Source organism: Alligator mississippiensis, chromosome 7, assembly GCF_030867095.1.
Source record: "Alligator mississippiensis isolate rAllMis1 chromosome 7, rAllMis1, whole genome shotgun sequence".
NCBI lineage: Eukaryota > Metazoa > Chordata > Crocodylia > Alligatoridae > Alligator > Alligator mississippiensis.
In genome coordinates this window covers 64,368,603-64,394,757 of record NC_081830.1, presented here as the reverse complement: position 1 = coordinate 64,394,757, position 26,155 = coordinate 64,368,603, and the positions used below count along the sequence as shown (strand labels likewise).

Sequence of the window (26,155 nt, the reverse complement as noted above, 5' to 3'; positions counted from 1 at the left end):
TACATCTAAGATGATGATATGAAACTGCTTTTTTTAAAGCAACTATTAAACTGGACTCCTGGGTAAACTGGACTATGTCTTAAAAAGCATGCATGCAGCCTTGAGTGTGGCAGTGTGTTCATATCTGCATTAGTGTTTTCCCTTTATATCCATTACCTTAACATTGTCTTTAATTTTATTTGTTCAGAAACTCCTTTTAAAATATTATATGAGTCATTTATTGGATGACATGGTGAACACTAACTTACAAGTAAGTAATGCACCTTAAGGCTAGGGACAGACAATCAAAAAGCCTGAGCCTGAATTGATTCAATCTTTGTAGGTTAGTCTCACCTGCCTAGATTGAATCAGTTTGTAACTGTACACATTCCCTTGGTTGAAGAAATGCAGGCATATGCCTGCATTGGCTCAGGCTAGAAGCCAAGGGGTGCTAGAGCAGCCCTCCCCTTCCACAGTACTGAGCTGAAGGGCAGGGCGGGCCCTGGCAGGACACTTTGATTAGGGAGGGGTATAAACCCTCACCCTGCCTGCACTATCCCAGGCTTTTCCCTGCTCAGTGCTCAAGAGGCTGGAGTGTTGCCAGACCCTGGCTAGCACTCTGAGACAAAATGGGGGTGTGGACTGAATGCATCTGTTGATGATACTGAGCTTTTCAATCTCCCTCTCCCTGCTTCTTCATACTGTCTATAAACCTGACAGGCAAGGGAGCCAGCAGAGAGCTGATAACACGGAGTTTAGCAACCCATCAACAAAACAAAAGCCTCTCTCATAAGTTCAAGCTCTTCTTGAACAGCTTTTTTCAAGGAAGGAAGGAAGGGAGGGACATTACCAGCTACCTGTTGATTAGTTCCAAAAAACCCTAAGCAGACACTGTTCTATCTGGCTATCCCAGTGAAATTGGAGACGTATGCACAGACACCTCTCAGCATTAGCTAGCGTACCACATGCCCAGGGTCTGTGGGGCTGGGGTCTGTGCTATGGGAGATGCAAGGGAGGGTGAGGATCCCTGCTTCAGTAGTGAGCAGTGGGGGGTGGGAGGGAGGGCAGGTGGAAGCCGAGCAGACCCTGCTGCGTGTGCAGTCTCTGCTGGATCTCTGGCTAGGGAGCAGAGGAACGGGGCTAGCCTTGTTCTCTGGAGCAGACAGCCCATCCCAGGGCTGCAAGGCATCTGGGATCCTGGGGGACTCTGGTTTAAGTTAAACCAGGAAGGGGTCTGGGACAGATATTGCAGAAACTGGTTTGACCCAAATCAGTTAAGTCTGGTACTACATTCAAACCAGGTTTATCTTAAAACCAGTTTCAGCCATTTTGAAAGTGGTTTGTGTGCACTGAAATTCTGTTCTGTCCCTAGCCCAGAAACTTGAACTGCTTTGAGAATTTCTGAATCTGCAATTTGGAGTACACCTGGAGAAATATCTCAGATTTGTCTAACCAGCCACTTGCAGTTTCCTACAGACCCTTGGACAGCTGGTTTTCAGGTCAATGGTCTTCAAGTCTTAGAAAGAGGTTCTTAAGCTCCTGGATGAACAGTACTTTGTTAGAAAGCCAGTACTGTGTAGAGCACAAAACAGGTCTACCGCCCTTATTTCTCCTCAGCTATTCTGACTGTGCTATGCATTAAATCTACTGCTGGCTAAAAATAGTTCAATGGAAGAATTCCTTCAGTTGTCCCTTTTTGTGTTCAGTTGAGTGTTGGTCATGACAGAGGCTCTGGCTTGATTCATAATGCAGGTCCTCAGTGTTCCCAGCTCCTTTTCTGGATAAGTTTGGAGATAAAAGATTGTTGAATTAGGACAGATTTCAACATTTCTTGTAAATTCATTGTAACTGATGCCTATATATTTCCTGAGAGAGTTGTTTTCAATGGTATTTAGATAACTTCATGTATGCTAGATCTATTAAGGGCTATTGAACAGAATGGTTGGAAATGTTTCTTCTGGCATCTCTAAACTAACCATAATGGATTCCAGGGAGGCTATTGAGCAGGAGATGGATCACTTCAGATATACCCAGTTCAGTACTCTCCCTCTGTAGCATCCATTTCTACCACTGTCAGAGACAGAATGCTGAACTAGATAGACCATTAGTTTTACCCAGTTAGCACTTACATTTTTATCTGTCTTTATCTTTGTTGTGCCTTCTACATTTCTATGTTAAGACAGAAATAATATTTGGAGATGTTCCTTGTGCTTTAAAATATCTGTTTATTGATGACCAGATCTTGAATCTACCAACTGCCAGCTTGTGATTTTATGTCCCTTCCTGGCTCAGTCTGTGAAGGGACTCAATGTAGTTCTGTGTGTTCTTATGAAACATTGGAGTGGAGAATGGGTGGGATTCTCATTAGATGGATCCTTTTGCAGCTAGTTATGAAGCTTGCCTGATTCATAGGCTTTGCCAGACTAATGTTCTGCTTCCATGTGGATAGTGAGGTCTGACTAAGTTCCCTTCCCACGTAGTCAGTCTGGTTTCTGGTGACTTCTGGAGCTGTTTAGGTTAGGGCATGTAGGCCCATTTTCCACCTGCCCAACCTCCCCAAGCCCTGCTACAGCCACATCTTCCTTGACCCTTCATGATTGTGTGTAGGGCTGAGCTACTGCTGCTGTTGGAGCTTCCCTGGCTCAGACAGGTGGCCGGCACACCTGGCTGGAATGGAGCAGTCAGCTCAGCTGCATCCTGGGCTCCACCCTGGTACCAGGGTGGGAAGCAGGGCCCAGCGGAGACTGTGGACAGTGGCAGGATGTGCCACAAATTGCACCTGGGACAGGGATGCAGTGCTGAGGGCAGTGTTCAGGCAGTGGTGACAGGAGCCTACCCAGAGTGGCCTGGCCAGCTGGTGACAGTGCCCATGCAAACAGGCAGCACTGCATCTTCTTCCTGCTGTGCCCAAGCCTGTACCAGGGGTTCTGTGAAGAGCAGGCTTGTGTCCTTGGCAGTGCTGAGCACCTGCATGTGGGGGGGGTGGGATGGGGGTTGGACTTCGAGGCTGTCTTCACAGCAATAGCACCAACCATGGCCCCAAGCTAAGGAGATCTCAAGGATCTTGTGTACCCACTGCACCAGAATCAAAGGCAGACAGTGTTGCTAAAAAGACAAATACTGGCTGGGCAAAGACTTTGCATTTGTTTTCAGAACAGTTCTTGAAGAATGTTGCAGCTGAGGCCCTGCTGCAGTGGTGATAGATTGGTACTGCCACATCCCTACCCGTAGTGTGACCATACACAGTTGTAAAGCAAAATTTAGTTTTCAATAATCTAAAGCATGGAATTTTTAAAGTATTTTCTACCTCCCCAAAACCCTATATATTTTACATTTCATAAAAAAAAAATACTTGGTTCTTTATTTTTACACAATGAGAACCAAAAGTAGTGGAAAAACAACTTGCATTCTTCAGCGTGCCTGTGCACTGTGACTTTTCCTACGTGGCCAGTTATTGAATCCTCATAGAAATTGGTGCTGATGTGAGATTCAAAAGGTTGTGTTTTATATAGCTAAATTACGGCCATATCAAAGTTGTGCACAAATATTGGCTGACGGCCAGCTTCCAGATGACACTGTGTACTTAGTGGAGGTGGCTCAGTCATCGTTTCAGAAGTTCTAATGTGAGCTGGTGCACTCTCAGATTCAGAAAGCCCAGCCTCTGTTGCCAGGCATTCATTCTTTTTGACAAGTTGTGAAATGCCCTGGAGCCTGGAACAGCTAGCCAGTAGGGTCATGTGAAGCTTCAGGTGCTGATTCCCTTCAGAGGCGATTCAGCCTGATTTGGCGGCTGAATTTCTGAATCTGAATTGAATCAGGGGACCAATTAAAAGGTCTGAATCGATTCAAAGCTCTCCAAATCGATTCAGAAAAGATTTGGAGATCTTTGGTGATTTGGGCAGTCCCCACCCACTGCAGCAGGGAGCTGGACCCAGACTCCAAGCTGGTAAGTAGGGAGAGCTGGAGGAGGGGGGAAGGTACCATGGGGAGGCCCCTGCCAGGCCCCATCCCCGGCCTGCTCCCCCAGCCCTCTTATGTCTGCCCCACCCACCCCAGCTCTGGCCTCTTATGAACCCCTCCCCACCCCTGAACTCACCAGCTGCTGCAGCAGCCTTGGGGCTTCGAGGGGCTTGTGCAGAGCTCACCACATAGTGCAGGGCAGTGGCGGGCAGTGGGGATCACCCCCGCACCGGGCAGGAGCCAATGACTTGGGTTTTTTTTTTTATTAAAGGGCCAGAGTGGGGCAGGTGGAATAGCCATGGAGGGACTGGGAGAGTGGGCAAGGTCAGGGGGCTTGTGACAGAGCCCCCCGTGCGATGCGGGGCAGCAGGGATTGCTCCCCTGCCTGGCAGCAGCTGGTGAGTGGGGGATTTTTTTTTTTTCTCAAAGAGCCAGGAGCTGGGGCTGGGAGAGTGGGCTGGGGATGGGGCCTGCATGATTCTGAGATTCGACTGATTCAGCAGCAGCCAAATCTCTGAATCCAATTCGGCTGAATCGATTTGGGACAGTGATTCAAATCACTGAATTGAATCACTGTCCCCTGAATCGGCCAAATCCGAAGCAAATGCTAGCCGCTTCGCACAGGCCTACTAGCGAATGCCTTTAAGAGGAGTGGGCTATCATTATTCAGACAAAAGTAAAGGTATAAGCACATCCATGAAAATATCAGAGCCCATATGGTCCCTCTCCCCAGGTTTAAGATATAACCATCAACCTCACAGCTAACCCGTCTTCTAGCCTTAGTCTTGTGCAGCCATCCCATCTTCCCGCTCAGAAGTTTTGAATAATTTTGGGTTAAGTGTTTTTCAAGAAACACAAATTAGCTCTTTGTGAAGGCCATTGTGGCCAGGCTGGGGGTGAAAAATGAATACTCTCTCTTGGGGACTCTCCTGCCATGCCTTAAGATATGGGGAGATTAAGAGAGTTAATTATCCCTGAGAAACAGTGTAGTTAATCACATAAGTAATGAGATAAGCTAAATTTCATTTTATTGTGCTCCCTGCATGAATGTTAACAATCACCATGATCCACGGCACTCCTACGCTTTATTATCTTGCCCTTTCTTATCTCTTGCCTCACTTAGTAGGTGTTCTTCCCCCTGACATGACTTCCTCTCTGCTTCTGCCTGCGTCTTTCAGCTGTGTCAAGCATCCGTTCACTTGTTGCAATCCCGTGCTCTTTGGGCTGTGTCAGGCGACTGTCTGCTCACCACGATCCCAAACTCTTTGGACCCTGCAGGTAAGTAACTTTTCTCCTCACCTTTTCCTCATGCAAGTAATCGGTTGTTGAAGTGAGGCTCCCAGCTGCCAAATGTCTCCAGTCTCTAAGTGCCCCAAAGGCAACATCCTCTTCACATGCCACCGCTTTTGTACTCCAGTGTGCCGCTTGCCAGTTAACTCTTCCCCTGTGTGAAGATCCCCCCAACAATGACCAATGTTTTAATTATCCTGATGTCATTTTCTGACCCCCTCCCTGGGGCTACCCCCTCTAGTACAGGGTTGTCTTTCACCCTGTTGCAGCCATCATATAAGACCTCATTGCCAGTGCCAATGTCTTCAAAATATTACACACATGCATGAAAAACACGTATATAGAGAAAGTTCTCATATAGGGGACAACAAAAATTTTAAAATAACAATATGGTCAGATTAAAAAAAAAAATATGCCTACTGATTAAAAAAAAAAAATCCATCTCTAATTTGCTTCTTGAACTTGTAAATGTGGTGACATATAGTTTTTCATTTATCTAATAGTTTAAAAAGCAGTATCCTTCCAGCAGCTCATACAGCTATTTTATTTCCCACTAAGTTATCTATGCAAAAGAAAACAAAGGAAAACTTTTATCTCTCTGTCAAGCCGAATCCATCTCTCTTATTGCCTTTCAGAGAGAGTGAGCGAGGAAGCAGACATAAATTGGGTGGCAGGTGAACAGAGTACAATAATGCAAAAATGTGCCTTTCAATCATAGCCATTATGGTTGGCTAAAATTTACTATATTTTAAGGACTTTCAACAGGTCAACCATATACAATGGGTAACCAATTAAAGCATTTGGATATAGGCAGAAGCGACCTAATATTGTGTTTTGTTACCTAAAAATGGTTAGTAGGCGGAGGTATTCCTGATAGTATTATGAACTGCTTTGGCAATTTTCTTTCCTAGTAGGGTAAAGATGCAAGAATTAGTATAATTAGTTCTTCTTATTATTATTACTTGTATTTGTATAACACTTTTCAAAAGTATTTTGAAGCCCTGGAAATGCATGGAACTACAATCACCAAGACTTAGGCATTCCATCTCCAACTTCTAGGTGTCCTCCTGCCTAGCAGGTGCCACAGTCTTGACTTAGGCTTCCTACACAATGCCCCCCACCTCTCTTTTTGACACACAGGGACTGGAGCGCAGGTCTCCTCCCTTTCCTAATGATTAGGCTATAGTGTAACACACAGCTCTTACTTTCTCCCGCCTATATTTAATCATAGTGCAAAGTGGAACTATTTCGATAAGAGAAACCGCTACTCCGGGCCTAGGGGGTTAGAGAATTTTTCACGAGATGCAGGTTCAAATCCACTCAGAGAAAAATAATGCTGATTTTGTATAGGCAAACTCCTGGGTGACTCCTGAGCTATTGGAAAATAAAAACAGGGGGGCGGTCCCCTCCCTTTCTCTTTTGACTCAATTTTGTGCAGGATGTGCCCTATACACATGCTTTGAGAAAGTACTGTATTTTCTTGCATACCATGTGTACTTTTTCTCTGCTGCTTCTGAATTTGGTATTTCACAATCACTGTTGGACATTCATAGACACCAGTGTGAGGCAGAGCCACAGCTAAAAACCTTCAGCAAGAGGGAGCTTTGAACCCTCATCTATATTCTAGCAGAGTGTTTTAACCACAGGGCTGAGGGCTAGACTAAGGCAAATAGCCTACATTACATCTGTTGCTGTTGTCCCACTGGGCGTGGAAGGGGTGCATAAATAAAGGGAAAGAACCCATAGAAAAACCTGAAAGACAGTGCCTGGGGTTTTGGCTTCTGCTTCTGCCCCCATTTTGTATTTCTGATTTTTTAATGTAATACTTGCAGGCTAACATGGATAGACAGCAGGGCCAAGGAGAGGAAACTGTGAACCTACCACTCAGTTAAAGGGCCTCACCCCCATACCCATGGACTAGGCAGGGCAAAGTGCTCCTTCCACACCCCCAGTTAGGGGTGGCTTGATTGGCAATTAGGGGCAGGTAGGTGGAAATAAAGAGAAAGAACAGCAAAGAAGGCCTGACTATGCTGCAGTGACCTGGGCACTATCTAGGGGGAGGAAAGCCAATCTAGGGGACCCTACAGACCCAGACCTCCCTCCCCACCTCACCTAACTCTATACCCTACTGGCCCCAGGCATAACTGAACTCAGCACCACTTATGGGAGCCACCCGCTGACCCAGCCTGGAGGAGTCCCAGGGAAAGAATTTTTAGGGCTGGCATGAGTAGGGGTTCCCTGGCTGGAGGTAGCAATGGGGTTACTAGAGTTACAGCGGGATAAGGCCTGGAGCAGTAATGACTCCTGGGCTACGATTAGTAAGGAACCCTGGGTTAGGGTAAGGGTTTAGATCTGCAGGGTCTAAGTTTAGGGCTGCAGTGAGAAGTGGCTGTGTGGTTAGTGTTAAGGCTGAGGTGCAGTAGGCTTTGCTAGGCATAATTTGAGGGCTGGGAGAGTGAGACTTCCTGTGTTTTCTCCTTAGCTGAGTGACTAAGACAGTTACTAGGAAGTTGGAAAACCTGGGTTTTAGGTCCCCCTCATCCAAGAGGACTTTAAACCTGGGTTTTTCTGATTTCCCAGCATAACACTAACTCCCATGCCATGTATTAGCCCAAAGGCTGATGTCTTGTGCTCCTGTTGAAACTAGCTTATGAGGCAGCTACAAGAAGGGTTATGTGGGAAATATATGGGGCCAAGAAGAGGGACAGCAGCGAGAGTGTTAAGTGACGTGTGACCTCAGAGGCAGGGGAGTCCTTGGTTCTAGCCTGGGTCCATGTTTCCAGTGAGGCAGAGACTCTTCCTGCATTGCTGTCTGTCAGGTGTTTGTTTTTTTAAAGAAATTAAATGAATACACTACACAAAAGAGCAGTACCTCTTCTTCAAAAAAAATGTGTTGCAGAAGGGCCAAAATAATAGCTGACTTGTAGTGTGGGTGGTTAGAGCACTGTGCTGGAGGTGAGGAGGGGCGTAAAACCCCAGCCTTTGGGGAAAAGATGGAAAGTAATAATCTAAATTTGGTGGTCATGGGCTTTGATCAATCAGATTTTCATGTACCTAGAGGACAAGGAGTTTGCATCTGACTGTGCACAGCCAATGGGCAACCTAATATGCATGGCCAGCCTACATGCAGAGACAACTGTGTGCACACTCAGGCTTAGACTTCCTACCGGGACCTAAGTAGCATTTTTGGCACACAGATGACCAAATCTGGCTGGCCAGGAAAGAAACAGAATTTCAGCCAAGTGGATCCACTGGCTAGGGTTAGGGCTGGGATCAGTGCGGGCTGCAAGGCGAGGATTTTGTTAACAGGAAAGTACATAAGATCCAAATGAATTATAGTTCTATCTGAAACCAACAAGGCCTAGTTAGTTAATTTCAAAGAAATTATTTGGAATTAATTCAAAAGCAAATATTTGCATTTGATTGGCATTTTTTTTAGGAAAAAGAGGAACTTTTAATCTTTTATTAAAGGATTTAAAGATGTTTTATTGATTGTTGACTTTAAGAACACTGGTCTTTATTTTCTGCATAAAAGGAAAACTGGAAAATACATTTATAAAACTTTAAAGTATTTTGCAAAAAGTAGGCATGAACATATTTACAATGCATTAAAAAACCTGGATAAAAATTAATATCTGGATTTACATTCAGTTACCATGTTAACCATATGCCTTCATACAGTAAATTCTGTTGTTAAAATATTAGCAGTATTTTTACTATGTTAAATAAAACTTTGTCCAATTTATAAAGTTTACAATATTCTCATTACCACTTCATCAGTCCATTTATAAATTAATTCACAGGTTGTATAACCATTTGTCAGACTGCTAAGATCAGTGTGGTACTCACAGTGTTTTATGGAAAACAACTGCTTTACTAGTTAACCTTTAAGGTTAATCATTACAGATACATTAGAAACATTATATTCATTCACAAATCAAATTCCAAACATTTTACAATATATATTTTACAATGTGCAGGTCTCAAAAATGGACTGAAAATATTACAAGCCAAAAATCTTGTTTTTGCCTCATTTTTATGTTAACATTTATTCAACTCTGCTGAGTGATCAGCTATGCCTTAAAACAATGAAGCTATTTTGAATACATATGGGCTGTGTCTACTTGAGTGGCAGACTGTGCACTTGTTATTGCACAGTCATTTAGTACTTGCACTGGTGTTACTGCACGTAGCGTCCCCACACACTTTTTTTTCAGATGCTACTGCACAGTAGCGTTGCATCATGGTTAGTGCCCACCAACACTACTGCGCAGTAGCATCTTGTGCAAACTGTCAGACCTATTCACACAAAAGACGTACTGAGAATTATCTCCTATGTACAGGTACATCTTGATTACACAACATTAAATGGTTGCTTCTCTTGTGAAATTCTGTGAAAATTCAGCTGGTGAGCCTTGCAGTGCAATTATGACTGATGCTTTTCTAATGCAAGAACATGTGTGAACCAACCTGAACCATTTAAAGTGGAGCCTATGGACTTAATTATACATCGTTCCTCTCCCACTTTCGTATATGTACCTTGAAGCATCTAATGGCAGCAGATCACATTTTAGAATGGGGAACTAAACAACACAAAACTTAGCCGGGTGAGGCTAGAGAAACTCCCTGGAAAATTTTCCTCAGCACCAAACTGTCTCCTTTTCCCCAGCATGATTAAGACTAGGGACAGGCATTACACATAAACCGGTTTAAGTGATCAGAAAATGGTTTAAACCTGTAACATAACAGATGTTCACTGTACATAAACCAGTCTGAAAATGGCTGAAATTGGTTTGAGATAAACCTGGTTGAATATAGTATCAGACTTAACTGATTTGGCTCAAACCAGCTTATGCAATGTCTGTCCCTGACCCCTTGCTGGTTTAAGACCAACCAGACACCTCCAGCATCCTGGTATGCTCTCTGGGCTGGGCAGGCTCTCTACTCCACAGCAGAGCTGGCCCCTCCCCTCTGCTCCCTGGCTGAAGCGCAGCAGAAACTTGTAGGCAATTATTCCCCCTCCCCTCTGCCTAACACAGGCACCTCAGCATTAACTACACAGGGGTTTTCAACCTTTGTAAAACAGGGTACCCCTTCTGGGGGGTACCCCTGCCAGATGTGGAGGGGAAGTGCAGGGGGAGTGCTGACAGCCAGCCGGGGAGTGGCGGGGTGGGGGCTGCTGACGGATGGCCAGACGTGAAGCCGGCAGCATGGGGCGTTTGCGTGCAGCTACTGCCACCATCTATAAATTCCATGTTGCTGCTGGACACTGCTTTCCCGTGCCCAGGTACCCCCACTTTTGAAAAATCCTTCCCAACACTGCTGTAACACTAGGAGGACACAAAATGGGAACTGCTTGACTAGATAACATTCTACTATCACCAGGAAAAAAGAACCACCCCCAGAACCAGTCTGGATTTTCCCCCTAAAGTTCCTGGAAAATGTATCAGTTTTGCTATCTTGAAGAGAGGTGACTTAATTATTGCTTTAAAAGTTAAAGAACATTTTCTTTTTTTTAAAATAAAGGCATGCTTTGTGTGAATTAACCAGCCATTGTAGGAAAGAGTTCAAAGCTCAAAGTGCTCAAAAGTCTGTAGTTTCAAAGGATTAACACAAAAAATAATCTAATGTAATGGAAACTCTTCACACACACATATGCAGAGAGAGTGAATGGACTCACCAAAAAAAGGGGCAAAGACATTAGCAAAACCCAAGTCCTTATACAGCATATACTCATCAATCTTATTATGGTTAGATTAGGGACTTGAAAGCTGCTATATGATCCTCCAAACAGCACCTTCTGAGGCCAGGATTGCTGCATTGCAGCTTTTCAATGAGGCATGACAAGCCTAAATACTGAGCTGTCACCACTGCTTGCTGGTGGTTTAGTCTGTTGGGAGGGGCTGGTGTTAGAGCTAGGCAGAGAAAGCTAAGGTGAAAATTGTTTTTAATAATTGCAATGAATAAGAGAGAGAGAGCCTGGAGAGTGTATGTGTGTGGCTAGAGAAAGTCAGGGAAGAGTGTGTAAAAGTGGTTAAATGGAAAGTGAAGTCAAAACTAGTCTCCAGAGCCTAGGATGTCAGTCCTGATTAGTATCAATTTAGATGTTGAGTCAGGGCAGGATTCATTTAGGAGCTCCCTTATACCATAAAAGTAGGAGGAAACAACTATATAAAGAATCATATCTATTTTTTTACTGTGTCTTCAGAAGTTAATTTATTTTCAGGGATTTTCACAACTGATTTGGGATGCATGCAAGGAACTGCTGACTTGTTTCTGCATGCCTTTTCCTCACTGATGTTGTAAGTCTACAACCACATCTTCCATATGCCCACTGTAGTATAGCAACCAGCACAAAAGCAAGCCATCATTGACAGCATATAGTGCAAATCCTGCAGTTAAGAAATGGCAGTGTAAAAAACAGATCTCTGAGACTCTATACATTTGTTTCAATTCCAAGCAAACGCCCCATCCGCTCCATGTTCTTGTCAATTGTGGCTTGACAAGTGATCTCCTTGGCACATTCCATCGGAAACCAACCTCGCTCACCATCTCGCAGTCGTTCACCTTCATACCAGCCTGCAAAGGGGAATAGAGGAGCAACAATAAATAATTTCCAAAATGTTTCAAATACATATGTAAGAACTGTGTATGGCACACTTTTAGAGAGAACCTTGGTGCACAGTCAGCTATCCCACCTATGCACTTCTAATGTGTAAAGGGTAAGATACATACAAAAGGCAATTTGGATTAATTGTTACTACAGACTGGGAACAACAAACAATATAGTAGTAAAAACTATAGGATATTTGACAAAGAACAGTTTTCTTTGTATCTCAGACACTGTAAGTGATAGCAAATAACCATGTTGTAACTAAGAGCTTGATTATGCTGAATATCCTCAAGTCCCTTGAAACCAATGGGAGTCAGATTTACTCAGTATCCTTCAAGTCATTTTATAGTTAACATTTATATTTTGGCAGCATCTATTGGCAACAGCCAAGCTGGACTGTTCTGTGCTCACCATTTCATAATCAATTATAGTCCTTGCCCCATGGAATTTAGCATATTACAAATTACCCCATTATAGTGTGAAACACCCATATGTAATATTAAGACAAACTACTGCATATACTGCTTGCCGTGACTAATTTTTTAAAGGCCAATTTTTAAAAGGGGCTCCCTGTTTAAGAATTTGGTTCACGCAAAAACTATTCTAATGCTTTTTGGCACCTGCAACTACCTGCAAATCTCCAAATGAGAGATTTCAATAATGCCTTCATAAACAGAGGCTGCCCTTTAAATATTTGATCCTAAACCTATGGACTTTCCATGTTGTTTCCCCAAAGCAGAAGCCAGGATAGATTTGCACCTTTGTAGACTAAATAAATAAGAGATCAAAAAAATCAGAATGATAGAAAAATAGGGTTGGAAGGGACCTCAAGAGGTTATCAAGTCCAACCTCATGCTCCAAACAGGACAATCACCAACTGTATCATCCCAAGACTCTGCCTAGCCTGGTCTTAAAAACCTCCACGGATGGAGCATCTACCTCCTCTCTGGGTAACCTGTTCCAGTATTTTACTACCCTCCTAGTGAGATATTTTCCCCCTAATATCTAACTTAAACTCCCCTTGCTGCAACTTGAGACAATTACTGCTTGTTCTGTCATGTGCCACCGCTGAGAACAGTCTAGGTTCATCCTCTTTGCAACCATTCTTCAGGTAGTTGAAGGCTGCTATTAAACCCCCTCTCAGTCTTCTCTTCTCCAGACTAAATAAGCCCATTTCCCTCAGCCTTTCCTGAGAAGTCATGTGTTCCAGCCCCCTCACCATTCTCATTGCCCTCCACTAGACTCCCTCCAATTTGTCCACATCCTTTCTGTAGTGGGGACCCCAAAACTGGTCACAGTACTCCAGATGTGGCCTCACCAGTGCCAAATAGAGGGGAAGGATCACTTCCCCTCTATTTGATCAGCTGGCAATGTTCCTAGTAATACAGCCCAGTATGCTGTTAGCCTTCTTCACAACAAGGGCACACTGTTGGCTCATATTCAGCTTATTGTCCACTGTAACCACCAGGTCCTTTTCTGCAGAGCTGCTGTTTAGTCATTCAGTCCCTAGCTTCTACCAGTTCATGAGATTGTTCTGTCCTAAGTGCAGGACTTTGCACTTGTCCTTACTGAACCCATAAGATTTCTTTGGTTGAATCCTCCAATTTTTCAAGGCCTCTCTGAATCCTAGTTCTACCCTCCAGCATGTCTACTACTCCCCCCAGCTTGGTGTCATCTGCAGACTTGCTGAGGGTGCACTCCATCCCATCTTCCAGGTCATTAATGAAAATATTGAACAAACTTGACCCCAGACCTGACCCCTACGGCACTCCACTTGATACCAGCTGCCACCTAGACATCGAGCCATTGACTAGTACCCTTTGAACTGGACAATCTAGCCAGTTTTCTATCCACTTTATAGCCCATTTATCCAACCCATATCTCCTTAGCTTGCTTGCAAGAATGTTGTAGGAGAAGACCATATCAAAAACCTTGCTAAAGTAAAGGTATAGCATGTCTACTGCCCTCCCCACCTCCAGAGAGCCAGTCATCTCATCAAAGAAGGTAATCAGGTTGGTTAGGTATGACTTGCCCTTGGTGAATCCATGCTGATGTATAGCAAACACTTCTGTAAACAGAGGGCTTACTTCATTGGATACTTTGAAGGGACTGAAGGAAGCAGACTGCTAAATAGAAAGCAGTGATTAGAATACAAAGGGTAGGGAAGGGGACACCTAGGTTGACACCATGTTTTGTTGTGGAAAAAATGCTACAAGGACAAATTAATTCTCCCAACAAACTAATCTCCTTTGTTGACAGCATTAGCTAAGCAGAAAGATGTTCACCTACCATCATTCACTTTTTGATAAACTAGAACCACATCAGCAACCTGAAGGGATAGTTCATCTGACTGCTTTGCAGTGTAAGTTCTGATGATCTCCACCTGAGTCAATGCTGGGGAAGAAACAGAACATATTGAATTAATATTTTTATATTTAAACAACACAAGAAGGCATAGTAACAAAAAATCCCTATTTTAGGCTGTAACAAAATAAAATTGTTCAAGTAATCTCAGTAGTGTAGAACATTAACCAACTGGATTTCACTTGATAGCTACACACAAACATGAATTTAGGTGATGTGAAGTTCTGGCTTTCTCAACCTCAGCCAGGTAATAGGCTGATATAATTGACCAGATCAATCTAAATGAATGCAAGGAATATAATAATGTGTAAATGAAATCTCTCAAAGAACCTCCACAAAACCCCACCTGGTTCACTGTGTGCACAGAAGGTCACACTTTGGTTATGTTAGGAGGAAAAGAGCAATTTCAAAGGGAACACAGGTGACTGTTTTTTGCAAGGAAATACATTTCTTTTTTCAGTCTACACTTTTTCAGTTTAGCCACCAAGGGGCAGTATATTTCTGTTTTCATGTCAACTGACTGAACAGTCTTGTCTCTTACTTACTTGTCCTGTCTGTGCTCTGTCTGTCGCTGTTCTGTCCAAGTGTAGTAATCCAGCGAGCTCTTTCACTCCTGTAAACAATTGAGACAAATTCAGTTTCCAAGACCACTGACCTTAGAGTGTTAGAGGGCCTGCCCTTTTCACGACTCCGGATTTGAATCTTTCTCCTTTCTCATGGGAAGAAAACTTGTTTTCTTTTAATTTCACAAGATGGCAAGATAGATTTTCTTGGAAATACTTCAAAATTAAAATATAGCAAGATATTTTAAATGACCAACAATATTGCTTTTTTTTTTGTAGAAGTGGTATTCTGATAAAGGAAGAGCAAAAAACACGCTATCCATTTGGGGACATGTTAGAACAGTGTCTTAAAAGAAGTGCTTGAAAAATTTGGTTTTGTGTGCACGTTTAATTATAATATAAGCACTTTTTTAATCTCTGCAACCAGTGGGCTTTATATTATTTCTAATCTAACAAATAACTCAAAAGTAATATTTTCATTAAAAGATAAGCATTTGGAAGTATACTTCTGAACACCCTTTTCTATAAAAACTAACATGCAGGGTATCTTACAGACAAGAACATTTTTACAGAATGGGGACAATGACAAGAAATGTTGAATTTTCCTATAGCTGCGACTTGGCTGGATGTGTATTTAGAAAGGAAAAATGATCTCTTTCAAAAACCAACCAACAAACAAACAAAAACTTTCCGTATGTTCTGAAAGAAGGGACACCTTCTGTCCCTTGGCTATGCTGACTTGGGAAGTCTGTGAGAGATATCACAAATATCCAGCTTAACCCTAAACATTACCTTGCCAAACAACTGATTTCAGATAGATTATCCGGAGATTTTTTTTTTTAAGTGAGTAGAGATGGGCATAGGAAGAGTTTGATGAAATGAACAATTTTGGGAGTTGTGTAAGTGGGATAAGGATCAAGGAGGTAATGGGCAGTTTAGATAGGAAAATAAAAGATTATTATGGGTTACTCAATTCAATACCCTGAACTACAATTTAAGCTGAATGTTTCTGATCTTTGAAAAATTTAGATCTGACTTCAACTCACCATGCAGGGATGCAAGTATATAGCTCATTTTGTGAAACAACTATTTCAATTAAACACATTATTTTGTCTGACTGTTGTTAAAGGGAGACTAACATGTTCAGATGGTTCAGGTAGCAGAAAAATGGATTATTAAGATACATTTTTAAATCTGAATTCCCACGTGCTTTTAAAAGCCAGTTACTGAACTCTTTTAGATACACATCCTATGTTTCAGGTGAATAAATTATGCACACAAATTATATAATATGTTCAGAGGTATTTATTAACTAACATAACATTTCAGTATTTCAAAACTGGTGTCAGCTGGAATATGACATCAAGGGAATGCATGTGTTAGAACAGTGTTTTAAAAGAAATGGTTGAAGTATGAAAGTATTAGAACAGTTTTAAAGGATCACCAGACAAAAGAAAGTCATCGTGGAATCTTATCTCGCTCCCCACTCTGCCTCTTGAAATGCTGCTACTGACAACAACTTTCTGCACTTTGACTGTCAGGTTACACTTGAATCTCTGCTCTAACTTCCCTTTGCCATGCACATCCATTTTAAGCTCATAACTTTTTCTGTCATGTCTATCAGAATTTTTAATTTGAGCACTCCTTTTGGTCATCTACCAAACCACCTCCTATGCTTAAAACCCACTCCCTGGGCATGCATACATGCATTTATGCCAGCTTAAATTTGCTGTGCAGTAAATTACAGTTTATCCACTGTATTTAATATCTTTGCTGCCTTTAAAGCAGCTGCCCTCTATTTAATTATATCTTCAGGTAGGTTGACCAAAATTCAACACTGTGCTCCAAAGTGTAACCAATACTTTAAACAGTGATAGCATAATATAGTTAGACTTCACTGAATACACCTTGTGTATTCAAGCCAACAATCCTGTTAGCAGAGTACATTTGAAAGGTGCCAGGATAAATGTGTTCTAAGGAAGAGTTTGTATATAGGGTGTACATCTACATGTGCACATTTACACTTGTACTGTGCAGTAAATATGGTGACTTATGCCAACTTGAGCATAAATTTGATACCTACATCATACAGGTATCAAATTTGCGTCCAATTAGTGACTGTGCAGAAATGCACATGTAGACACCTTACTGTGGTAACACTGTGTTTGTGGACTGACTTGGGATAAGGTGTCACAGGACCGCACCCCCTATGTACAAACTCCTATTTAGAACACATTATCCTATGACACCTTTAGTCCCCAGTCAGTCCACACACACAATGTTACTGCGCAGTAGCTAATTGGATGTAAATTTGGTTTCTGTATGATACAGGTATCAAATTTACGTTCAGTCAGCATAATTTACACTCAAAAGATTTCTATTTTTTGTCAAAAATACAAACACTTGAATATTGAAAAAAATCATATTAGAAATCCCAGTGTGATACATTGTGGGAGTTTTAATTTGTATCCATTGTGTCCCCACTTTGGCATAGTCCCTTCAAGTTACTATATCACCTATAATGTACCACAGTGGCTCAGAACAAAAAGAAGGGAGATAGCAAAGGCAATGTAGTGTAGCCACCAAGTCCGGAAAGGTATGAGGCATTTTGAACAAATGAGGTAGCATTTCCAAAACAAAGGTTGTGAGTTCTGATATTTCTTTAAAAGGTAGAAATCTTCCCATATATATGAGAATATTCCCCAACATCCCCAATTTTCCAGTCAGCCCTAGTTGTTGGTTTTGTATTTAGAAGTACTCAGAAATGCCCTTAATGGAGGGTGTGGAATGGACATTTATGCACTTTCCCTAGATGGGTTATGCATTATTTTGCATGAGTCATTTTTATTTTCCCAGGAACAAAAATATTGTAAAAATATATTTAAGGAGTTAAAAAATGTTAATATGCATACAGACTCCTCCTCCCTTCTATCAGATATTTCACACTCATGAATGCCACACAGTTTGCTTACTGTCCTACATAAATAAAAAAAAAATCACTTCTGGTTGAAAAAAAAAATCTAAGAGAATAATCTACTAGTTACATGAAGATTGGCATGCTGTCTAAATATAATAAGCATTTTAGTTCCATAATTGAAATTCTGCAATCTCACCCTAATTCTTTACCCCAATTCTTTGTCATCTATATCTGTGCTAAGTAACTGGAAAACTCTACTATTTTTATTTGGTAACACTTTACACGTATTTTGCAAGGTTTTAAACAACAGCACAAGGATCAAGCCAGTGATAAAACAAATCAGATCCTTAGGGATGGGGCAGCCTTCAAGCTTACTTGACAGCTCCCTGCTGAGCAGGAAATCAAGGGGACAGCTGTTCTCCCTCCCCTGCCTTTCCCCTTGGAGCAGGAAGTGGGGAGGTAGACAAGAGCACTGTGGGATAGTGGGGAGTATAAGACCTAGCCATACATTAAATTCATCTTGACAAGACAACGAAGCTGATGTTTGAAACAGTAACTTCTTTCCTGTCAATCTGCCATTGTGGTGGTGGATCCATCCTTTTTATGTTGCAACCAACTTGAACACATGGGCCATCGCATTTTGTCATGCTAATCTTGCATATAAATCAGGACAAGTTTAACATCTAACAGGATCAAATCATGCTATTTACATGGTGGTATTTTCCATATTTTCCTTTTATTTGCACTGTTGTCCTGTAAACTTTTCTAAAAGGAAACCAATGATCTTCACGGCAGAAGCCATTTTTCTTTGAAGTGAATCAGAGTGAGGGGAAGAAGTTGACTATTCTAATTTAAAAGGATAGACAAGAAAATGTCCTTCTAAACTATGTCTAATGGTACAGACGGAAAAGAAAGATGATTCTGAAGAACTTGCACAAGCTGAGGTACATTCTCCTTTGGCGCTTTCAAGTAAGGTGTCAAGCACCAGACTGGTTGTGTGTCAGGTGAGCTGCCAGCATCAGATATGGATTTTCTTATGCTAAGTGACAATTTAATTTGAATCAATGCATTCAGTGGCAGGAGTATTATATCCATCCCAGGATGAATGTATAAGAAGCATACATGTAAAAGGCACATCCTGATTTTATGACAAATGGTTCTTTTTAAATAACAGAAGTAGTGGTATTAGCAGTAGTAATTGGCAAGCTTTAGGCATATAGTCTCATGGTGGCATTTTCCCTTCTTTCCACTTGATTCCCCTCACGCTAGGCTGAAGAAGATCTAATTTTCCCCTCACAGACCAAATGCCAAGATTGATCCATGAAGAACAATCTACAATTACACCAACTAACACTCAGCAACCCAATTTGCCAGAAATAATCAAACAGTAACTGGGAAACTGATCCCTCAAACTAACAGGAATATCTTATATTTATAATGCAGAACTATGTGCATGTATAAACACCTTTGACTCATTCAGTTTGACCTGCCTGGTTAGGTTTTTATTCTTCTGTGTTTTCCCCATTTTAGCATCAGTCTTAAGGGCACAGTGACAACTTTCAAACCCAGTAATTATTTTCTAGATTTTTCCTCCTAAGTAGGCTTTGCTGGATTGCTATTTTTATTAATGGTGGTAGAGAATATAACCAGTTGCTAATAGTCACAACAATAAATTAATAAATTAAAATATTTTATTAAAAACTAAACATCTACAAATGCACTACAGTGTGGCCACAACCTGTGCCAACTCAGAACACATTTGATTCATTTTACAATGATGCTTTTAAAAGGAAAAATAATGATCTATAGTTTCTTTCAGAGTTGTTCTCAACTTCGAAAGCAAGTCTAAAATGGCAAACTTTCCAGATTAGGATATGTCAAGAGCACTGAGCAGTTAATGTTTTCATGTGTTCCACCCGCCTCTGGTTTCCAATAAGACAGATAAAATCTGTTACTTCTGCGGAGGGCTCCTTGGTTGCTAACGACATCCCAAGGAAATGATGCCCCCTCTCAGAGGTTTCCATGAGAAAGAACAAGACACTTCTTGTTGCTTTAGTCAAAAGCAGAATGTTCCTTGAAACTGCCTCAACAGAACAAGGACCACCTCTATCCTTACCCAGATTCATAGCTTTGCCCAAGGCTATGCAGGATTCTCTGGCACTCTTTCTGCACTGTATCCCACTGCTGCATCACACAAACATCATTGTAAATAATTTGATACAAATCCTAGTTTCAGGACAATAAACTTTATAATCTAGCAGAGCTTTTCCTTGTTCTGTTACTACTATTATTACAGCTTAAAGTACATCTGTACTTTACCGGAGCTATTTCCACCTGAGTGGAATCTGTGCCTAGACATAATTTCATAAAATGCTAAAATACTAAAACATAAAAAGGAAAAATAACAATTAAAACTTATACTACACACCAATGAGGAAAAGGCAGCACAAAAGGAATACTTTCTTAGGCCTCTCAGAGAACTGGCTAGTGTGTGCCTGCATGATCAGGAAATACATTTTGAATGGGGTTTCATAACTGCTTTATAAAACATTCATAAAAACAGTATTTCTTCTTCAGAAATCTACAGCGGTATTCACATTTGTGAACACAATTACTGAACTTGCACAAGCAAGTGCAATATTTTATAGCAGTGGAGGCCAACCTTTTTGGTAGGCAGGCCACAAGTTAGCCCCCCCCAAGTTCCCCTAATCCCCTTCCTGTCCTATACTGTCCAGTCTCCTGCTTTGATTCCTGCTTTCCACCCTCCCTGCTGCTGTATTGCCTGACCCCTCTCTGATCTGCTGTATGGTGCACATTCAGGTTGTCTATGCCACTTATGGCAATTGTGGCTCCAAGTTGGACACTCCTGTTTTACAGGATCAGATGAAGATGCCTGCAATGCAACTCAGGATGATTTGAAAATACAGCTTATGTCATTTAATTTGCTTTAAAAATACCTTTCATAAGAGATTTAAAACTGTTAGTTAGTTACCGTAGAGACTAGAGCTACTTCAGTGTTCTGAAGTAAATCCACAATCTAAATCAGAGTTTCTCAACCCTTGGGTTGCGACCCAAAAGTGGATCACAAGAATATATGAAAGGGTCATGAACAGACTTTAAAAATGGATTCTCCTTTAAAGGAGAAAAATGTGGGAAACTGTGGCTTTTCCCTTTCCAGCTGTTAGAGTTCCAGCCTGTGAGGGGCTGCTTGGCACCCCCATGCCCCCCACACACTGAGGGGCACTTAGCATTTTGTTCTCTCTGCCTGGCTGGGACCAGCTACACCTTCCTCCTCCTGTGCTTCCTGGACTACTTCAGTCAGGGGCCTCTTGCCCTGTTGCTCATAACTGGTGGAGCTATAACATAAGACAACAAGCCCCCTCATCTCATCAGGACTGCCCAGGCCTGTCCTGACATGCATGTGTTTTGGTAAAGCATGTGCTCTCATGGAAAATGGCAGTCAAAAGGATCCGGATTGTGTGACTGCAGAACTCAGTGAGGCTTTAGAAGAAAAGTGCGGTGGTCAGCTGATGAGCAAGGATCGGGGGAAAAACATGGCAAAACCCAGATTTTCTCATTTTAAGGAGAAAAACCAGGATTTTCTCTTAAAGGAGATAAGCATGGGAAAGAGTGGGGTTCCCCTTGTAGGCTGGCAGAGTTCTAGCCTACAAAGGGCTGCAGGGAGTAGGAGAAGGGCAATTGGCAGGGGGTGCCACATGCATGTGTGCACATGGTTTCCAGGCAGCCTGGAGACCAGGTCCCCACAGGTAAGTTTGTGGGGAGAGGGAAGGATTGAGGCCTCCATAGTGAGGGAGGGACGGAGTTGGGCAGGGCTGGGGCTGGGGCACCTGGGTGGTGCATGAAGCTTGGGGCATAGGGCTGCAATGCCACAGGGGCCACAGGGCCTGGGAAGAGAGAAGGAAGGGGCCGTGGGAGGCTCATCCAGGCATGGGGGCTGGCTCCCTGCCATTGCATGCACTCCCAGGGGGGCATTGAGGGGCACGTGCCCCCCTGCTTTGTGCACTGGATGAGGGTCAGGGTGCCTGCTGCAGGCTTGGGCTCCCTGCCCTGCTGCAGTCTCCCCAGAGCCTCTGCAGCCCAGTGGGCAAGGCCCAGCACAGCATGGCAAAGCGGGGTGGGGAAGCTCGATGCTGCCACCAGGAGCCCTGAACTGCCATGGTGAGGTGCCCCCTGCTCACACAGCAGCAGCAAGGGTGGTAGCACGGAGTTGTTCCCTTCGCTGCTGCTAGGCTGGCAGGGGGTGCCTCACCATGGCAGCACAGGGCTCACAGCAGCAGCACTGAGTATCCCCACCTGGTCCTGCTCTGCCCTGTCATGAGCAGCTGAGGCCTCAGGGGGAGGGCAGCAGGGCGGGGAGCCCAAGCCCACAGAGGGAAGCCCATATCCACCTTCCCTTACAGGCTCTGTCCCAGCTGGGCTGCCCATGGGGGAGAGGGAGCTGGACCCTGTGGTCCACTCCGCTGCAGCAGCTGCTGCTTCCCACATGTGGCAGCTGGGGCTCAGGTACTGCTGGGAGGATCAGGGGGCTGCAGACCCAGGTCTCTGACCCTGTAGCCTGGGTAACTTGGGGACTTCTTTGGCAGGGCTGGGAGGGGCAGGAGGCTCTGGGTGAGAAGTGAGGGGCACCTGCAGGGCCCAGGAGGCTGTGGGTGATGAGTGAAGGGCACTGATAGGGCTGGGTGGCTGTGGGTGGTGAGTGAGAGGCACCTGTAGGGCCCAGAGGTTGTGGTTGGTGAGTGAGGGGCACCAGCTGGGGGGGAGGCGGGGGGCGCTGTGAGTGCTGAATGAGGGCACCAGCAGGGCCGGAGGGCTTGTGGGTGGGGAGTGAGGGGCACCAGCATGTCTGGGGGGCTGTCGTTTGGGAGTGACGGGCAATGACATGGGCAGGGCACCAGTATATCAGGGCTGCTCAGCATCACAAAGCGGGGGGGGGGGGCAGCTGCAGCTGGACCTGCATCCTGGTGAGTGAAGGGAACTTGGGGAGCTCTGATTTCCCATGATAAGAAACCCCAAATCAAATGCCAAGATTTATATGCTTATTTTAGAATTTATTTTATTATAGTGATTGAGGCACTAGTAGTCTTCTAAATCACTTCAGAATTGTAAATATAACAATAAAACATTGTGTTTAACTGATACCTATTTCATTTTAATCACAGAAAAAACGTGGATTTGGGGGGTTTAATCAGAGAATTTGTGCTTTTTTTTTAATCAGAGAAAACCAGGATCCTTGGTGATGAGCAACAGGGCCATGCAAAGCTGGATTAAGGCAGCCTGGATGCCAAGGTATGCTGTGATGCAGGACCTCACATGGCTCCATTCTCAAGACCCCCACTCAGGGCAAGTAGGATCTGACTGACTAGCCTTGGATGCTGTCTCTGAAGAGAACTTAAACATCTAGGGAAGTAACTTTGACAAGAAGCTCTGCAGGGAGGACTCAGAAGCATATTGCCATTTGGTTTTTAAAAAATTAAAAAATCTAAATTAAAAAAAATGCAGATTACATACTTGACATCCTTTACACTCATGTAAGATGAAAATGTAGTAGCTTATTTCCACTGAAAATGTCGTAGCTTATTTCTACCGTCAGGTGAACAGAATAACCTTTAAGGCTAAAGTGCAGTATTTTCTACTGCCATGAAAGAGATACCTGAGTCTACAATCAATTATTGGTACTAATGTTCTTTGGGCACTGACCATGAGTTGTGTTATCAAGATATTGGGCTAAGACTCAACTCTAGCTTTTTAACTCACTACACAAATGATAGAATAGGTCCAAAAGACTTGATGCTTTTGTACTTTGGCTAGAAAGAAAAATGTTTAAAATTGTAGGATGGAGAAAGGGAGTTAACAACGATCTACTTACTGACTCTCAGTCCCAAGTAGCATCTCCATCTTTTCTCCTGCATGATTACTAAGGATAGTTAATCTGAAGAGGTGACTTGCAGAGTTCTGCCGTGAATACAACATAGTTGAACTGGTTTTTACAGGAGAGGAATTCAGTTCTTCGTTGTCACACTGTTCAACCAACAGCTGGTCCCTTAAGGAATAGGCCGTAACACTGTAGCTCTCTTCACTGCAAAACAAAAGGAATGGTACTCTGTGTGAAATAAAGAAAACTACACACTTATCTTCAACGTGAATAATTCTCCACTAAAAGTGTCCAGAAACAGACTGACTACTACAGCCCATTTTCAGCAGTGTTCGTACCACATAAGTATTTTGACACTTTCACCCCCTACAGCAAATATTTTTCAGAAACTTACAAAACATCTGCTTGTCAAAGGCACAAAAGCAGCTAATTGTTTTGTCTTAAGGAATTTCACTCAGCAGTACAGTTACATGTTTTTGACACTCCTTTTGTAATGTAAGCTTAACTTACTTAATTTAGGGCACGTCTACATGTGCAAATAAGTGCAACTAAATTTAATGCACATTGAGTGATTTTGGCAGGTGTTTACACGTGCAGAGACTTTGGACTAGTTAGTGCACTTGGCACTAAAGTTAGTTCCAAGACCCTCCAGTCCTGTCATATGCCCTTGTGGTCACTGGGGGGACCTCCAACCTCTGGCCACATGGCTGCCAACACTTGGCAGCCATGTTGAAGCCAGAGCCAGCTGCCAGCACCTGGCAGCCATCTTGAAAGCTCTGATCCCTAGTCAGACCTTTCCCTGCACAGGAACCACATGCCTAGCACTGGGGCGGTGTGTGGCAGCTGCCTCCTTGCCCACACTGCCTCCCCATGCCACGGCTGCCCCATGCTTGGCTAGCCACAAGCCCGGGGGATGGGCTCAGGCCACACCTCCAGTGGTGCTAAAGTTAATGCTAGATCATGTCTACATGTGCACTCTCATGGACCCAGAGGGACAGACTTCCATCTTCAGCTCCCTCTGTGTAAAAATGACGTTTATTTCCTACCTATGGGGACTTTTTACCACCTTGTACCATCTACACTTTTCCCAGAGCCTGACGAAGGGACTTTGATCCTGAAAGCTTCAATTTTCTTGCCATTTTCCAGTTGGTCTAATAAAAGGTATCATTTTGGAACCAAGAGTTCTAGTTTTTTGTATATCTTCCATGTGCAATAATGCACTTCAACTAAGCATGCCCATATTTGATCCCTGCATTTGCGGGGTTCAAATTGAGGCCTGATCAGCCTAAATTCACCATTTTTAATGTGCATTAAGGGCGTAATGTGCGTTGTTTCTCATGTAGATGCACCCTTAGAGTTGATGACAAACAGTAACAAATATTGCTTATAGAGAATAATATCTCCTGGTTTATCTTCTCTAACCCTAAATAACAGCTGACAGCTAAAAACAATTGTTTGTTTCAGAATTTATTTTACAAGCAGAGCTACTAAGGCTGCTTACAGATGTGAAAAAGAACAAAATGGTGCTTTACTTTAAACTCCACACTCCCCCCAAGCCTAGCCCAGCACATGTCCAAAAGTGGCATTGAGTTAGTTGGACCTGGCTCACCCAATGACGGTATAGACCAGGTGCTTTAGTGGGGCTTTTTTGGTGCTTTTATCTAATAGCTGATTGAATCTAATAGCCGATGTAGGGGGAAAAGAGTGCTTTACCAAAAGAAGCAGTGTATTACTTTGACCTGGCTTGGCAGCATCTGTATAAATTGGGCACTTCAGCAGGGTTTTTGGCACTTGCACCTAATACTTGATTAGATAACAGGACTTCACCAACAAATCCTGCTGAAGCGCTTGATCCATACAGATGCTGCAGAGCCAAGTCAAGCTCACACGTTGCTTCTTTCGGTAAAGCAGGTTCTTTTTCCCCAGGGCTAGGTGGCATTACGTTCAGGTATGGCATTTCGTATGCTCCTTTAAGAGTAGCATTCTTGTATAGGGGGGTTAGACCAGATGACCCTGGAGGTCCCTTCCAACTCTATGATTTTGATTCTTTCTTTCTCATATCTTTTCGTGAGAAAAATAAATACTAGCTATCCTATTGATTGCAAATCCAAAGACTTCTGCATGTGCTTGATAACTTCATAAAAACTATTTGTAAAGCTACGTTAAAAGCATCATTTCTCCTTCACATGCATATTAATGTGCAGAATGGAGGACAATGCTGAGCAAAATAGCTGCCTACACAGTTGTTAGTCAACCTTACACATTTGGCATAGGAAACAGAAGAAATCAGGGCCTCTAGTTGGCCATGTAAGGATGAGGTCACAGTAGCTCAGCACAAGCACAGACATAAATTCTGATATTTCACACAGTAGAGAGTAGTAGTGCATATACACACTAGCCTTCATTACAAAAGAGAGAACAAGTAATTGATGACCATTGGCACTACTCTTCAGTATTCTTGAGGGTTAACAGGGAATGTAATAGAGCTTGACTATATTTATAAATTCCAGCATTACTTCTGTTTAGGTTACCAAAATTGAGCTCTGCCACAAAAAAACCCACTATCTATGTAATGA

General features: G+C 43.0%; 1 protein-coding gene across 2 annotated transcripts in view; it reads right to left on the bottom strand.

The window, feature by feature from the left end:
- Positions 1 to 8,680: 8,680 nt before the first annotated feature.
- The window catches only part of ARHGEF26 (Rho guanine nucleotide exchange factor 26), a 151,506-nt gene continuing 134,031 nt past the window's right edge, over positions 8,681 to 26,155 (bottom strand). For both annotated transcript variants that reach the window (XM_014602768.3, XM_059731049.1), the window contains 4 exons: positions 23,574 to 23,783; positions 14,752 to 14,819; positions 14,132 to 14,236; positions 8,681 to 11,808 (listed from right to left, as the gene is read on the bottom strand). In XM_014602768.3, coding sequence (XP_014458254.2) covers positions 11,666 to 11,808; positions 14,132 to 14,236; positions 14,752 to 14,819; positions 23,574 to 23,783 — 526 coding nt within the window. In that variant the 3' untranslated portion in view covers positions 8,681 to 11,665. The remainder of the gene's footprint in view (positions 11,809 to 14,131; positions 14,237 to 14,751; positions 14,820 to 23,573; positions 23,784 to 26,155) is intronic.